We start from the raw sequence: 16656 nt of genomic DNA on the forward strand, positions 1-16656 counted from the left end.
TTGTCCTCATACACACCACCAAAATGGTGTAGTTGAGAGGAAACACAGGCATATTGTGGACATGGGACTTACTCTGTTGAGTCATGCTGCCTTAGCCTTAACCTACTGGGATTTTGCCTTCTCCACAGCTGTGTACCTTATCAATAGGCTTCCCTCTTCCTCTGTCCAGTTTCAGGTGCCTTATACACTTTTGTTTAAGACTGCACCTGATTACAAGTTTCTGAAGGTGTTTGACTGTGCTTGCTTTCCCTTGTTAAGGCCTTATAATGCTCACAAACTAGAATTCAGATCTCATGAATGTCTCTTTTTGGGTATTCCACCTCTCACAAGGGTTATAGGTGTCTTTCTCCTTCTGGCAGAATGTACATCTCCAAAGATGTACTCTTCAATGAGTCTAGATTTCCCTTTTTAGAGTTGTTTTCCAAGTCAGTTGTTCCCAATTCCCATCCCTCCACCAAGTCTCCTAGTGTGTCTCCCTTACAATCTCTCTTACCTATTCTCTCCTCTCAACAACCTTCAAATTTACCTATGCCTGTCCCTCTCACAGTTGTGCCCTTTTCCCCTGAATCTACAAGTCCATTTACACCTTCTCCTACTTCCACATCCTCTAATCTGTCTAATAGACTGGTCTCCCCTGATACTGGCTCTGAGTCCAGTTCATCCACTGCAGTCAATGAGGGTGCCTCCACTTCTCAATCTCTTTCTCACTCCACTGCCTCTGCAGGTCCATTCAATGCAGTCAATGAGAGTGTCTCCACTTCCTCCACCGTACCCTCCGATGCTTTTCTTGTTGCCCAAATACCTATAAATCACCATCAAATGATAACTAGAGCCAAAGCTGGCTATACTCAACCAAGACTGCAACCTACCTTGTTGCTAACTCAGTCTGAGCCCAAAACTGTCAAGCAAGCTCTTGCTGATGATAGATGGAAAGCTGCTATGCAGACAGAGTTTGATGCCTTATGCAAGAATCAAACCTGGTCCCTGACGCTACCCGCGAAAATTAACAGAGTCGCCACTAACATATTTATCCTGAAAAGGAAGGGAATGCCAGCAAACCACAAAACAAAACAACGGTCTCACGACCAGAGAAAAGGGTAAGGGAGTCGGTTACGCGAGGGGAAGGTGTTAGCACCCCACGCGCCCATCGTACTCGATGGTATCCACGTCTGTGTCTAAAACTATGGGTGTGTAAGCAAATCTACGCTAATCTGGACTAAAATGAATGCAGAATGTAGGGAAAAGAAAGAGTTATACTCGCACGGGCCCTACCCCGCTGCCTACGTATCCGTTTTGCGGAATCAGAGGTACCGTAGCTCGGCTAACTAGTTTTTGTTTGTTTTGTGTTTTTTAGGTGAACGAGTTACATTCACACTCCGCTGCTCGACCTTTGGAGACTTATGCTTGGGAACGGAGCGGAAATAACAAGCTCTTAAGAAAAGAAAATCAAAGAGTGTGGTTTGTGTTTTAAAAGATGCATGAGGAAAACCTAAGCTAAGGGGGAAAGCTTGCTACCTAATGTTATCATACAAAGGGTACAAATCTAAGCTAAGCTAACAACCTACGAGAAAAAAGGGGAAGCACACAATAATATCACACAAACGAGCTCCGCTCGTGAAGCAAACAAACCAACGGTACTGACCGAATGGTAGAAAAGCGGTCCCGCCATAGCCAAGGGGAGAAACTCAACCCAAGTCAACCAAGCATTAGACCTCGCGAAAATGATCGGGCCATAGACAAGAGGGCGGACCCCTCTCAGCAACCAAGCCGTCACGAATCGTAAAGGAAAACGGTGCGCGCGTACACCGAGCATCAACGTCGAGCGACGCGAGCTATAAGAAAGGCGGGGATCCGGCTGCATGAACCCTTTTCCTGACATACTCGATAACAAGATCTTGTGTTAGTTCAGAAGCGAGCAACGCGTAGTGTGCGCATACCGAACGGACTCGATGAGACTAGGCGGGGGTTGATTGCTAACCCTTTCCGTGTGCCTTCCATGAGGACTTAACGGAGTGCCATATAGGACTTATTACACCGTGACTCCCTGCCGCAAAGCACAAATATAAACACACCAACAAAAACAGAGCCTCTTTCGAGCGCTTGGCCAGATGAATGTCTAAGTCCTACTTCTCATGTTAAAGGATGATGCGAGAAAATGATAAAGTGCAATAGAAATAAAATGAAACGGGATCAATACCAAACGGATGATGATCCGTAAACTAAGGCGAAGCAAAGCAAAGAAACTAAGAATCCCGCGAGCGAGCTAACAAAGCAAAAGCAAATGGTCAGCATACCGATTAGCCATGAAAGCACACAAAGGTCAACATGCGCATCGAGCACAATCATAATACACCTGCAAGAGGAACAAGCAAACCAAACAAGCAGATATAAAGTAAATGGATCGTGTCTCTATGATGAGAACACGATGCGAGCGAAGGAAATCGTGTTCCGCAAGTAAAGCGGAACACTCAAGCAATAAGCGCCGGTCGGTGACTATCCAAAAACCTTGCACACTAGCACACAAGTTAGAGATAACAAACATCGCAATCGGAATTGCGTTATTACTGTAAAGCGAAAGGAAGCGGACAAGTAATGTAAACATGGAATGGATAATGAAACATCAAAGAGAAATCAAACATGGATGATCTACAAATTAATGAAAACAAAGCATCTAGTAAGATAGTACATCTCATAAGCTTTCCGACGATATAAGGAACGTGCAAATCGGAGTTACGAGTAAAAAGTTATGCAAGATTGAAGTTTAGAAAAGAAAACACAAAAATTACACTCATGAACCGGTTCCTGCATAGGAAAACCCGGTTCCTAGTACTAAAAACCAGAGGCAAAAAACTAGGAACCGGTTCCCACCTAGGGACAACCCGGTTCCTAGTACTAAATCACAGAAGCAAGCACATTTCAAAATACTGGGAACCGGTTCCCGCCTAGGGACAACCCGGTTCCTGGCACACAAATCAGAGGACAAAAACAGCGCAGGAACCGGTTCCCACCTAGGGACAACCCGGTTCATGGTACTAAAAACCAGAGAATCAACAATTTTGGATTGAGTGGGAACCGGTTCCCGCCTGGGACAACCCGGTTCCTGGCGTAGCAAAACCAATTTTTAAGCATTTTTAGGACCTCGGAGCCGTTCGCACTCAATCAAAAACCATTCCATTGGCAATCATCACAAGCAAACATCAAATCATGAATTAATCACGATTCTACAAGTCAAATGATCCTAATTATGGAAAGTGCGACGCGTCGAGCCAAGCAAATATCAAGCAAAAGTGCACCACGTGCATTTATACAAACACTTTGAGTGCGTCACAAGCAACATACATGCACATCAACAATTATGCATACGAAATCAACATCGAATCATAGATCCGAACACGAATATCACAATTTATCATCAACACACATCAATTATATGCAACAAACATCACATCTAACCACAATTCAGATGAACATTATCGATTCGAGCAAAAACAAAGCAAGTTCTCCGATCAATCATCATCAACCATCCATAGATCAAGAACGAGATATAGATCTAGATCCTAATTCACATAATGATAAACAATTAAGCACTTAATTCAAGATCCGAAAGCTTATCGGATGAAGATCTCAACCGAAGCGCGAACACAAACACGATACGAACGCGAACACGACACGAACGTGACACGAACGCGAAAGCGAAATCCGAGGTGAGAGAGATGTAGAGGCGCACGTGATTTGAGGAGAGAGAGAAGAAAATCGAACTTCGAATCTTAATTCTTCAATCCATGTTCTTGATCTTGATGAAGATTGATGAGTTTTTGATGAAAGTTTTATGTAATTTGTGGTTTTGATTCAAGAGAATTGAGAGAGAATTGAGAGAAAGTGTTTTTGATCTTTTTGGTCAATCGAAATTATGAGAGTCCTCCTTTGATTTGTGAAGAGCAAAATGTTTATATATTGTCAACGCGAAATGTCCAAATTGCCCTCGGTGCGTCTTATTTTGGCTCGTTTTTAAGGAAACTCGGTTTGGCTCTGAATTTCGGAACGAAACTAATGCCACTGCGAAGATGACCAAATTCTTGACTCTTCGCCACAAGAATCGTCTCAATCCGATAAGCGATGAAGAAAATATGCCCGTTTGAATGACGAGAAATGCCGATTCATCTGGTGCGACTGTGCAGAATTTTGTGAGTACCGCTCAAAGAACTCAATAAAACCCTATCTTCGGCTCAAAATCTGAACAAGCATGTGTGACGAAGAAACGAAGCTAACAAATTTTCCGAGAAAATGCTGCCGGAACGGACTTCATACGATAAAAATCGAAGAAGTTATGAATTTTCAAACTAGGCGCGACATACTCGAAAACACACTTTTTACCGAAACAACGCGACGATCCTTAAAATTATGGGAATTTTCCGTGCATAATTGACCTTCGGTCCGAACATATGAAATCTTGGTAATGATGGTACGGAGCTCCAGTTAAATTTTCAAGTGAATCCGATGAGCGGATTAGGAGATAGGAATTTTCCGAGGTCCGAAACCCTACATTCAACACTGTTTTTCACTACGAAATCTCAAGTAATTTGCAAATCTGGCGACCTTCCTCAAAGAATTGGCTTCCGAGCCGAACACGAAAGTTGTAGATATCGTCGAAACGGTCAAGAAAACGTGGGAAATTAGCTCATACCACCTTCCAAATATGACTTGTGAATTTTCTCGTATTTCCACTGTTTAAACCATTTTTCACGCCTTTCTTCTTAAACCCATGAAAACTCTTTATTATTTTTCTTCAATTTTTGAATGACGAAATAAACGTAATTAATAACTTATAGCTCAAATGAAGATGGCAAACTTTGGGGTGCAACAGCTGCCCCTATTCAAACTTCTTGAACCTGACGAGTGAGAAACGAAAGTTTCGAACCGTTGAGGTGGAAGGAGATTGGATACCAGAATGAACTCGAAAATTTGCGCTCTTGATCAATAGAAGATTCCATCTTGTAAAAATAAATAATGTACCACCCCGCAGGCGAGGAGAAAAAACTTCAATTGATCTGGATAATAAATATGCTCCAACTTGCGATAAGAAGGAACGGGCACCCACAGGCGGGGGAAACACTTCAAATGATCTGGGCATCAAGAGAAGGAACATCTCGATTGATCTGAGTATCAGATGTATCCGAACATGCATCGGGATAGATGTCTTAAGTCGATCTGGGAATCGAAGGAGATACATCGGTTGAATCGGACATCAACGGGTAATAGGTATCTCTGATCTGGGAATCATGATCTGGGAATCTGGGCAGACATTTCTTCTGATGCAATTAAATCATCAGGTAGATATTCCTACTAATCTGGGAATTAGCGGCTAGCTCCTTCGTAAGACCACGGGGATCCGGAGGCGGCTCCTTCAACTGAACTGGGGACCAGGATAGGAACAATATCTCTTCCGAACTGTGTACGCCGGGGAAAGAATGCCTTTAAACTGATCTGGACATGATGCCAGAAAATAAGTAGGACAATCTTCATCTAAAAGACAAAGTCGATCAGGCAGACATCTCCATCTGATCTGATGATATCAGTGGCTTGATCCTTCGTAAGATCTTGGGAGATCCGGAGGCGGTTCCTTCAACTAATCTGAATCTGAATATTAGGATAGGAACAGATATCTCTTCCGAACTGTGTACGCCGGGTAAAGAAAGCGTCTTCAACTGATGGTTAGGCATCAGGACTGGGCAGACGAGTTTCTTCTTCTGAACGAATTAAATCGTCAGGGAGTAGATATTTCCAACTGATCTGATGTATCAGAGGGTTTGCTCCTTCGGAAGATCTATAGAGATCCGGAGGCGGTTCCTTCAACTGAGCTGGATATCAGGATAGGAACAAATATCTTCCACCGATCTGGGGGCATCGGGAATAGGAATGTCTTTGAACTGATCTGGACGTGATGCCAGAAAATAAGTAGAACAATCCTCCTCTGATTCAAAACATCAGGTTAAGCGCCTGTAATGACTAGGCGAACATTGCTCTCTAAGGAGCATTTGAATCTGGATAACTTTCCTGCAGAAAGAGACAGATATGATATGATTAATGCATGATGCATGTATGAATGTGTATGGAATAACGCTCCCGAGAAGGAAGGCGCTACACGCTTAGAGAATGCAATGCGAATGATGCATGATTCGGACGTTGCTTAGCGAGGCAACGGAGGAGCACTGAATTGCTGAAGCAGTCCTGGAGAGAATACGGAACTCTGCGGGGAGGACAAGATGAGTGACCGAGGGTCACCAACTGCGAGCTGGCAAAGATGGATCAGAAATCTGCTGGAGATGATCAAATTTGGATGCGAGTTCTGTTTGGGGAATAAATCCTGCTTGGGGATACCCGGGCAACTTCATTGGAGAAGCAAATTCTTGACACCCTGGGGATGTGAAGATAAAAACAAGTTATGGAGACAACTCTGATGGGGAGGGACCAACTTGCTTGTATAGGACGCATTCTGCTGGGGAAATCCTTGACGGACATAGATTCTGCTGAGGATGCATGTGAATCTTTGCTGAGGAAAGAAACTCAGTGAGGAAGATGACTACTACCGCACAACGATCTGCTAGGGATATGAGAAATCCGCTGGGGATAAGGAACTTAGCATAAGAACCTTTTGTTAAGGCAACTCCACCGAGGAATAAGATGACTCTCCTGGGGAAAACAGGTCAATCTGTTGGGGAGAGAAACGCTCTACTGGGGAGAACGAGGAATTTCGGGCAAGGAACCACATTAAGAGCTTGCCGGGGAATTAGATACCATCCAACCATGACTCAACTGGGGAGAAGACTTTCCGCCGGGGAATAAGGCTTCTAGAGCATAGAGAATGCATCAAGATGTGCTTTGATGAGGATATGAGAATCTTGGAACAAAGAAAGTCTCATCCAGATATACTCAACTGGGGAATGAGAATCTTTCATTAGGATGCACTCGGCTGGGGAGTGAGAATCTCTCATAGCTATGTCTGCCAATATGCTGATGCGAAGCGCTTGCAAGGACGTACCTGCGAGACAAACAAATGAAAAAATGCCTTCAGGATATAGCATGGCATCTTGACCTGCCATCCTGGTTACACAAGACTTCGAAGTAGATTCAAAGGTTTCATCATTTCCAATCATGTATCGTAAAAGCAATGCAGTTTTCATATGCAAAGTTTAACACAAATTCAGGACGCTTTATGCAAACAAAACAGTAAAAGAAAACAGTTGTTTAAGATAAAGAGATTTTCATTAATTGCGAACAGAATGCTCGTAAAAGAGCGAACACATTTCAGAAGTAGTTCCTAGTAAGAGGTAACCACGCATTTATTGAGTACAAGAGAAATGGCAATGTGAAACGGATATCCATTGATTTCGATCCCGCTATCACTTTTATAACCTTGACGTTCTCATCTCCTTGCTTTGGAAGACCGTACTCATTAGGATTGATCGCTGCCCGATCTGATAATGTCACCAAACTTGTGGACCCGACGGGGTTTGTGAGAGCCTTTAGGGATTTGAGTTGCCAGGTGCAAACTCAAGAACACGGAGTCTGGCTTATCCCTCGGTCGGGAGCCCTAAACGAAGTGATTGGAATTTTGAGGATGCTTTAGGGATTTAAGCTACCAGGTGCAAACTCAAGAACACGGAGTCTTGCTTATCCCTCGGTCGGGAGCCCTAAACATTTCAAACATGTATGAAGAGTGATTGCCAAGGTGGCATGCGAGATGTAGTCATTCGCTTTTGTCCCTTTTTTGCCTAAGCCGCCTTTTCGGGTTTTCAACTTAGCAGGTATATTCGTTTCTTTTTCATTCTTTTGCCTGATTCATTTTCTTTTCTTTTTTCTTTTTTTCTTTTTCTTTTTTTTCTTTTTTTTTCTTTTTTTCTTTTTCCTTTTTTTTATCAGGTCTATGCGAAGTATTTTTTGACTACATCTGCGTTCACAGGGTGCGGAAAGTTCTCGCCATCCATCGTTGTAAGCATCATGGCACCGCCAGAGAACACTTTCTGCACAACAAACGGACCTTCATACGTCGGAGTCCACTTGCCTCGAGGATCACCCTGAGGAAGGATAATTCTTTTGAGCACCAGATCACCTGGTTTGTAGCTTTGGGGTCGCACCCGCTTGTCGAAAGCTTTTCTCATCTTCCTTTGGTACACCTGACCATGTCCAATAGCCACTAAGCGTTTCTCATCAATGAGGTTCAACTGATCCATCCGATTCTGTACCCATTCTGACTCGTCAAGCTCGACGTCTTTCATAATCCTCAGGGAAGGAATCTCAACTTCAACTGGCAATACCGCTTCCATACCATAAACAAGCGAGAAAGGAGTTGCCCCAGTCGATGTACGCACAGAGGTGCGATAACCATGCAAGGAAAAAGGCAACATCTCGTGCCAGTCTCGGTAGGTCACTACCATCTTCTGTACAATCTTCTTAATGTTCTTGTTGGCCGCTTCAACAGCGCCATTCATCTTTGGGCGATACGGAGAAGAATTGTGATGCTTGATCTTGAAGGACTCACAAAGCTCCTTCATCAACTTGTTATTAAGATTCGATCCATTATCAGTAATGATCTTCTCAGGAATCCCATAACGACATATTATGTTGTGCTTGATAAAACGGGTAATCACTTGCTTGGTTACATTCGCATAAGATGCGGCTTCAACCCACTTGGTGAAGTAATCGATGGCAACCAAAATGAAGCGATGTCCATTAGAAGCAATAGGCTTAATCTCTCCAATCATGTCAATGCCCCACATTGCAAAAGGCCACGGAGAAGTCAAGACATTCAAAGGCACAGGTGGCACATGCACTTTATCAGCATAGATTTGGCACTTGTGACAAATTCTGACATGGTTATGACAATCGGTTTCCATAGTGGACCAATAGTAACCAGCCCTCAAGATCTTCTTAGCCATTGTATGCCCACTAGAATGGGTACCAAACTCACCTTCGTGCATTTCCTCTATAATTTTCGAAGCTTCTTCCTTCACGACACATCGGAGTAACACACCGTCATGATGTCTCTTGTACAAAACCCCACCGTTGAGGTAAAACTTAGCTGCGAACCTTCTCAGAAACTTCTTATCAGTTACCGACGCTTCGGGAGGATACTCTTAAGTTTCGAGGAACTTTTTGATATCATGATACCATGGATTTCCGTCTAATTCAACATCAGCCTCAAAGCAAAATGCTGGTTCATCCAACCTGTTAATGGTGATATTAGGCGCTTCATTGGCCCATTTCACTTTGAACATGGAAGCCAAAGTAGCGAGAGCATCAGCAAGATTGTTCTCTTCTCTAGAAATATGCTCGAATGTGATCTCATCAAAGTACGGAATGAGTCTCATCACATGCTCCCTGTATGGAATCAGATTCTGATGGCGAGTTTCCCAATCTCCATTAATCTGGCTAATAACAAGATTGGAATCCCCATAAACTTTCAAGTACTTGATTCGCAAATCGATCGCAGCTTCGATACCATAGATGCAAGCTTCATACTCAGCCATGTTATTAGTGCAATCAAAACAGATTCTGGCTGTAAACGGAATATGAAAACCTGATGGAGAAGTAATCACAGCTCCAACACCATTCCCGAGTGCATTAGAGGCACCATCGAACACGAGCGTCCATCGCGATCCTGGTTCGGGTCCTTCCTCTGGTCCGGGAATGTTACAATCTCTGATGTACAGGACATCCTCATCGGGAAATTCAAACTTCATCGGTTCATAATCTTCGACAGGCTGATGCGCAAGACAATCTGCCAACACACTACCTTTGATGGCTTTCTAGGTAGTATATTGGATATCATATTCGGTCAAAATCATTTGCCACCTGGCTACTCTTCCGGAAAGAGCGGGCTTCTCAAAGACATACTTGATAGGATCCATCTTGGAAATCAATAAGGTGGTGTGAACCAACATATCCTGCCTCAGCCGGCGAGCAGCCCACACCAAAGCACAACAAGTTTTCTCGAGCAGTGAGTATCGGGATTCACAGTCGGTAAACTTTTTGCTAAGGTAGTATATTGCATGCTCTTTTCGGCCAGACTCGTCATGTTGACCCAGCACACATCCCATTAAATTTTCAAGAACTGTGAGGTACATAATCAAAGGCCTTCCTGGAACTGGAGGCATTAGTATCGGAGGTTCCTGCATGTACTCTTTCACTTTTTTGAATGCTTTTTGACAATCATTATTCCACCTGGCCGTCTGATCTTTTCTTAGTAATTTGAATATTGGTTCACAAGTGGCCGTAAGATGAGAGATGAATCTAGCAATGTAGTTCAACCTCCCTAAGAAGCCACGAACCTCTTTTTCTGTTCTCGGCTCAGGCATCTCTTGTATAGCTTTTATTTTTGCAGGATCAACCTCGATACCTTTTCCATTTACAACAAAGCCCAACAACTTTCCAGATCGCACTCCGAAAGTGCATTTGTTTGGATTCAACCTCAGTCTGAATTCCCGAAGCCTTTCAAACAACTTCTGCAAGTGAACCAAGTGCTCTTCTTCAGTGTGAGATTTTGCAATCATGTCGTCGACATACACTTCAATCTCTTTGTGAATCATGTCGTGAAAAAGAGTCACCATGGCACGCTGATACGTTGCCCCTGTGTTTTTCAACCCAAAAGGCATGACTTTATAACAGAAAGTTCCCCATGGTGTGATAAACGTTGTTTTCTCCATATCTTCTGGTGCCATCTTGATCTGATTATACCCAGAGAAGCCATCCATGAAGGAAAACACCTTGAAAGGGGCAGTATTATCCACCAGCACATCAATGTGAGGAAGAGGAAAATCATCTTTCGGACTCGCCCTGTTCAAATCTCTGTAATCAACACACATCCTGACCTTTCCGTCCTTCTTAGGTACAGGAACAATATTCGCAACCCACGGTGGGTAATTCACGACTTGCAGAAAACCAGCATCAAACTGTTTCTCAACCTCTTTCTTAATTTTCTCAGACATATCTGGGCGAGTCCTTCGAAGTTTCTGCTTGACAGGAGGACTATCTTCCTTGAGAGGTAGACGGTGTACCACAATATCTGTATCAAGACTTGGCATATCCTCATAGGACCAAGCAAAGATGTCCGCATACTCTTTCAACATATCATTAAGCTTCTGCTTCACACTACTCTCAAGTGCAGCCCCTATCTTGACTTCTCGGACCTGCTCTTTAGTACCAACATTTACCATCTCGATTACCTCTTGATGCGGCTGAATCGCTTTCTTTTCCTGTTTCAACAATCTGGCCAACTCGTCGGGAAGATCACAATCTTCATAAGCTTCCTCCTCGGCTTGGTAGATCGGATTGTCAAAATCATAATGAGCAATAGCGGAACTGTTACCAATGGAATCCGTGGTAGTGGAACATCTGCATGATTGATGTTTTTATTTTAGTTTTAATTATTTTTAAGCCATGTGCAAGTGTGTGCAAAAACATTGCCATTTAAGGAAAAAAGTTAAAAAGAAAGACAAAGAGCAAAACATTTGGATGCAAAAACGTCCTTTTATTTCATGATTAACTTTGAAAAACGCGAACTGCATGGCCCTACAAATGATTCACTACGCCTTGGGCAGAGCGTAGGAATTATGTCATGATAAGAAAAGTAAAAACAAGGAATTTACTCCTGAGCCTGTGTAACTTGGATGACATCTTCGATTGTCCAGTTGCTAGGCACCTCTCCAGGAATACTTGGACGAATCCAGCTATCAAAGTCACAATCACTATCCACTTCCTCACCATTGACAATGGCGTCCATGGCTGGACCCCCATGGGTAGGCATCGGATTATTGACAATATTGGGTGTAGGAGTGAATTGGATTATCTTTTGATCCAACAAGTCCTGGACCTTATTCTTCAATGCAATACACCTCTCGGTATCATGCCCAGCGGCCCCTGAATGGAAAGCACATCGTGCGTTTGCATTGTAGTTCGGAGATTGTGTGTCCGGAGCATTCGGAGCATCTCTCAAAGTGATCTTCTCAATCTTGAGCAAATGTTGCAGCACTTGAGCATAGGTCATAGGAATCGGACCAATCTTTCTGTGAGGCCTAGTCCTGGGAGGATAGCGATCATTATTGGAACGCTGTCCCTGTTGTTGTTGTTGTTGTGGCACTGGGATCATAACAGCATTAACCTGTGAATTGCTTCTCCCTGAACCCCTTCTTCCATATATGCATCCGCATTTCCTTCCTTCCTTCTGGCATAACCTTCAGCTTGTTTCTTACCACCAGCAGAATTAGAAGAAGCTCCTAACTGAATTTTCCCCATATTTAGACCCATCTCGACACGTTCGCCATATCTCACCATTTCAGAAAAGTTAGCTGAAGCACTGCAAGCCAAATAATAGTGTCCAGACAAGGTACTGGTGAACATGTCAATCATCTCACGTTCAGTCATCGGTGGCTGAACTCTTGCGGCTAACTCACGCCATTTCTGAGCGTACTCCTTGAAAGATTCTTTAGACCCCTGAACCAAACTCTGCAACTGGGTCCTGTTGGGAGCCATATCAATATTGTACTGATAGTGCTTAATAAAAGCCTCCACAAGATCTCTCCAAGAATGGATATGAGTGCGCTCGAGTTGGACATACCACTCCAAAGAAGCCCCAGCAAGACTATCCTAGAAGAAATGCATTAGGAAACCTTCATCTTCTGAATAAACTGACATCTTGCGATAGTATGCTTTGACATGAGTCATGGGACAAGTCGCCCCATTGTATTTGTCAAAAGATGGAACTTTGAATTTTGGTGGAATCCTCACACCGGGAACCAACCCCAAGTCATTGATATCCATGCCTAACACCCCTTTGCCTTCAACAGCTCTGAGACGTTCTTCAATCAGACGATACCTCTCAACTTCATCATGTGCACCCTCAGCACTATGCCTTGATACCTGGTCAAAGTTCTCAACATTGAAATCCAAATTACCACGGTTCTGATTATCTCTCCTTCCCAACAGACGAGACGGAGGTGGAGGTGGAAACCCGTGATGCTGATTGAAAGGATTATAGTGCCCTCCCACGTGATCAAACTCATTCGAATCATGGTGATCATCAATCCTACCAGACACATCGTCAAACAGCCTTGGATGTCCTCCATTCTCAACCCTTCTGGAGTTCTCGACGAGAACCCGCAAGTCATCCTGCCCCTTGGTCACATAAGTCAATGCTTCCATAAACTACGCCATCTGCGCATTCATCTGCTCTGTCAGTTGAGCTCTCATCTCCGCCATTTGTTCCTGAATCTGTTCCATCTGCCTTCTCTGATTGCTCCTAGTCGGATACAGGTGATTAGCCGTCTTAGAACTCCTTCTGATAACAAAACAGCGAGACATAAGATATAAGCCCTGCAAAACCTGCAAGTATATGACATGTATGATATATGAATGATATCCATGAAATGTTTGTCAATTTTTAGGTATCCAAGAGTTCATCCCACTTTCAGATAGGACATAGAAACCCTGATACAGAATATATTCGAACAACAATCCATGCACGAGAATAATTCAGCAAACTGAGCATATTTCATTCAAACATAACTGGGAATTTGAGTTCATACAAACAAAACACATAACCGTGTCACCATGTGCTCATAAGGCATACAAAAGAAATCCAGAATATCAAAATGCGACCCCATCCAACAATCCTGGACATGGGCGACAAACATCAAGAATACACAGCAAATCGACCATGGGCCAACCAAATCTACTCTACAGCAGCACTAGGACCGTCTGATAACAGAATGAGCTCCTCCATCTCCTCTCCGCTGGGCTCGGAGGCTTGCGAGCTCTTCTTCAAGTCGAGCCGACTTAGCTTTTTCTTCGATCAATTTCTTTTCCAAATCCTGCACCTTTCTCTTGCTATTATTTTCGGACCTTCGCAACTTCGCACATTCCTGCTGTTTTTGGTACAAGCTTTCTTCCATCAAGTCATGAGATCGCCTTTGGGCACGTGTCATGTTTGAACCTTCACCTTGCGCCTGCTTGAGCTTACGAGCTAATTCCGCCTTTTCGTGATCTTGAAAATACCTCTCCAAGCCAACCTCATTGTCCTTTGCTTTTAGTTTGATGTTGTCCGCTTCGAATTGAATATAGAGTTCAACCGCAACTGTATCAGATAAAACCACGGGAGGTTGCTCATACAATGGACATGACCTCGCAAATGGCAGCAACAGATTTGCCACTCTTGCCTCAACCCATTTCCTGTAAGGACCCATAACAATAGGAACCTTCTAGCTCAAAGTAATCTGATCCCTTCTATGGACTTTAGTCCAAGCATACGATATCTTCTCTAGCTCCAGAGGATCTTTACCATCAGCAAAGTACACTGATTCAAACGCTTCTACATCATTCTGAGCCCTTTCCATTGCATATCCCAATTGACGATAGGCGAGCGTGTGATTATAACTAATACAACCTCTGGTTCCCATGAGAGGAACGTTGTGATATTGACCGCAACTAGTGATGATGTTCCAAATCTTCCCCACACAATAGTTCCACCTGATGTCATAAGATGTGAGGTTAACAATCCTATCTGACCACTTAAGAGAACACTTCTTGAGCACAAAAGGTCCTCTCACCGGCAAATGCAACATGAACCACTGATACAACAATGGAAGACAAGAGCCAACAACATATCCACCCTTCTTACTTCTCGAATGGATCGAAAAATAAGCATATGCAAGTAACGTTGGCACGGGGTTTTTGTTCATAAAGACACAAATCGCCGCCAAACTCACAAAGTTCTCTCTTGAAGGGAATAAGACAATACCATAAATCATGATAGCAAGCAAACGACTAAAATTAACCCACTGCTCCTTCTTAGCCGCATCCTCAGCCCTACTAATCAAAAAGCAAAGATAGAAACCAGAAACACCGCCCGATGACTTCCAATTTCTTTCCACCTCCTTTATACCCATGTGAAGAGCTTCAGCTATTTTTTCAAATCTCACAACCTCGAGAACTCGAATGAAAGGTACATCATCAGTGACTCGGATGTTGAGTATGTAAGAAAACTCCTCGAGTGTTGGCACTAGTTGATAGTCCTGAAATGTAAAACACCTCAACTGTGGATCATAGAACTGAAACAGGGTGATCAAAGCCATTGGATCGAAAGATGTATTGAGGATGGAGAGCAAATTGCCATAATCATGATTGAAGTCACGGAGAACCTCCCCTTTCAACCGAGAACTCAAACCTATCAACCCCGAAACATCAATATCTGGAATCTTATAAGCTCTGGTATGCCTCGTACGTTCTTTGACGGTATCAGTGGGAATGTCCATCTTCAACTTGGGTGAACTCCTGAATGTCCCTGAAAATATGACATGCAAATGCTTATTATACATATCTTTTTTTTTTGCGTTTCTTTTGGAAATAAATATGCTATGATGCAAAGTGGTGGGACTTGTTGCCGCCCACCAGGCATTCTGGACCGCCGGTAATACACTGTATATAGAGCCAAAGGTTCGGCCCAAAATAGTATACCACACGGAACATGGAATATCAAACCACGGAACCAACACCCATAGTCAACAACACACTGGAATAGAACACAGATCACCACTTGAACAAGAACCATAGTACCCCACGAATAGGAACCAATAGTACACTCGAACGAGAACAGCGGTAACCCACGAACGAGAACAGCGGTAACCCACGAACAAGATCCAAAGTCACCATCAATGTACCTGTTAATCAATGATTGATTCCCGCCCCACTCACGGGTAAATCTAGGCCAAGGTAGGTGATCGGTCACCAATTTCACTTATACTCCGCAATTTATTTGGTAAAAATCGGTCATTTCGGTAACACTGTGAATGGTTTGTTCTTTGTTTTAAGTAGTTCTTTCATGTTTTGTTAATCTAATTGTTTTTGGTAATTTTTAGTAGAATAGTTGCTTTTGATCACTTTGTTGGTAGTTATTGGTTATTTCAGGTGTAAGGAAGAATCGCCGAAAGAATGAGACGAGAACAGAAGAAAACAAAGCCAAAATTGCAAGGAAAGAAGCTGACGCGGGTGCCAGTGTCGTTTGACACACCCACGTCAGCTGAAAAAAGGAAAAAAATGCTGCTGGGAGCTGACACGGGCGCCAGTGTCATTTGACACGGCCGTGTCAGCTGTTAGATGAAAACAGAGTTTTTTTAAAGAGAAAACAGAGGCTGACGCGGGCGCCAGTGTCGTTTGACACGCCCACGTCAACTGTTGCGGCCAGAAATTGATTTTTTGAGCTGTTTCATTATTCCAAGTCTCATTAAGGGTGTTTTCGACTTTTTACATGAATGGAATGTAACCTAACACTACTTAGTCCTAGTTTGAGAGTTTGAAAAGCATCTTGGATCATATTGAAGAATTTTACGGTGAAGAAGAGAAATTATCAAGGGTTTCGGAGAACGGAGATTTTCAACGGCAATCGCAATTGAAGATCAAATTATTCCCTAATTTTTGTAATGTTCATCATCTTTCTTTATAATTCTTTGAATATTACTATGAGTAGCTAAACCCCCCAATGCTAGGGGGGTGTCCCTGAATTGCCATTGTTATGAACTAATTTTCTCTCAATTTATGTTATTCAAGTTTTAATGAGTTTATCTTCATTGTGCAAAGTTTTTAATGCCTTTTCTATCGGACAAATAG

At 43.1% G+C, this 16656-nt stretch overlaps 1 protein-coding gene across 1 annotated transcript; it reads right to left on the reverse strand.

Annotated features, from left to right (window-relative positions):
• Positions 1 to 14252: 14252 nt before the first annotated feature.
• Positions 14253 to 15305, reverse strand: LOC131639018 (uncharacterized). The gene has a single exon (XM_058909541.1). The coding sequence runs from the start codon at positions 15303 to 15305 to the stop codon at positions 14253 to 14255; it is 1053 nt and encodes a 350-aa protein (XP_058765524.1).
• Between the last annotated feature and the right edge of the window lie 1351 nt (positions 15306 to 16656).

The sequence above is a fragment of the Vicia villosa genome, unplaced genomic scaffold, assembly GCF_029867415.1.
Source record: "Vicia villosa cultivar HV-30 ecotype Madison, WI unplaced genomic scaffold, Vvil1.0 ctg.002503F_1_1, whole genome shotgun sequence".
In the NCBI taxonomy this organism is placed as follows: domain Eukaryota; kingdom Viridiplantae; phylum Streptophyta; class Magnoliopsida; order Fabales; family Fabaceae; genus Vicia; species Vicia villosa.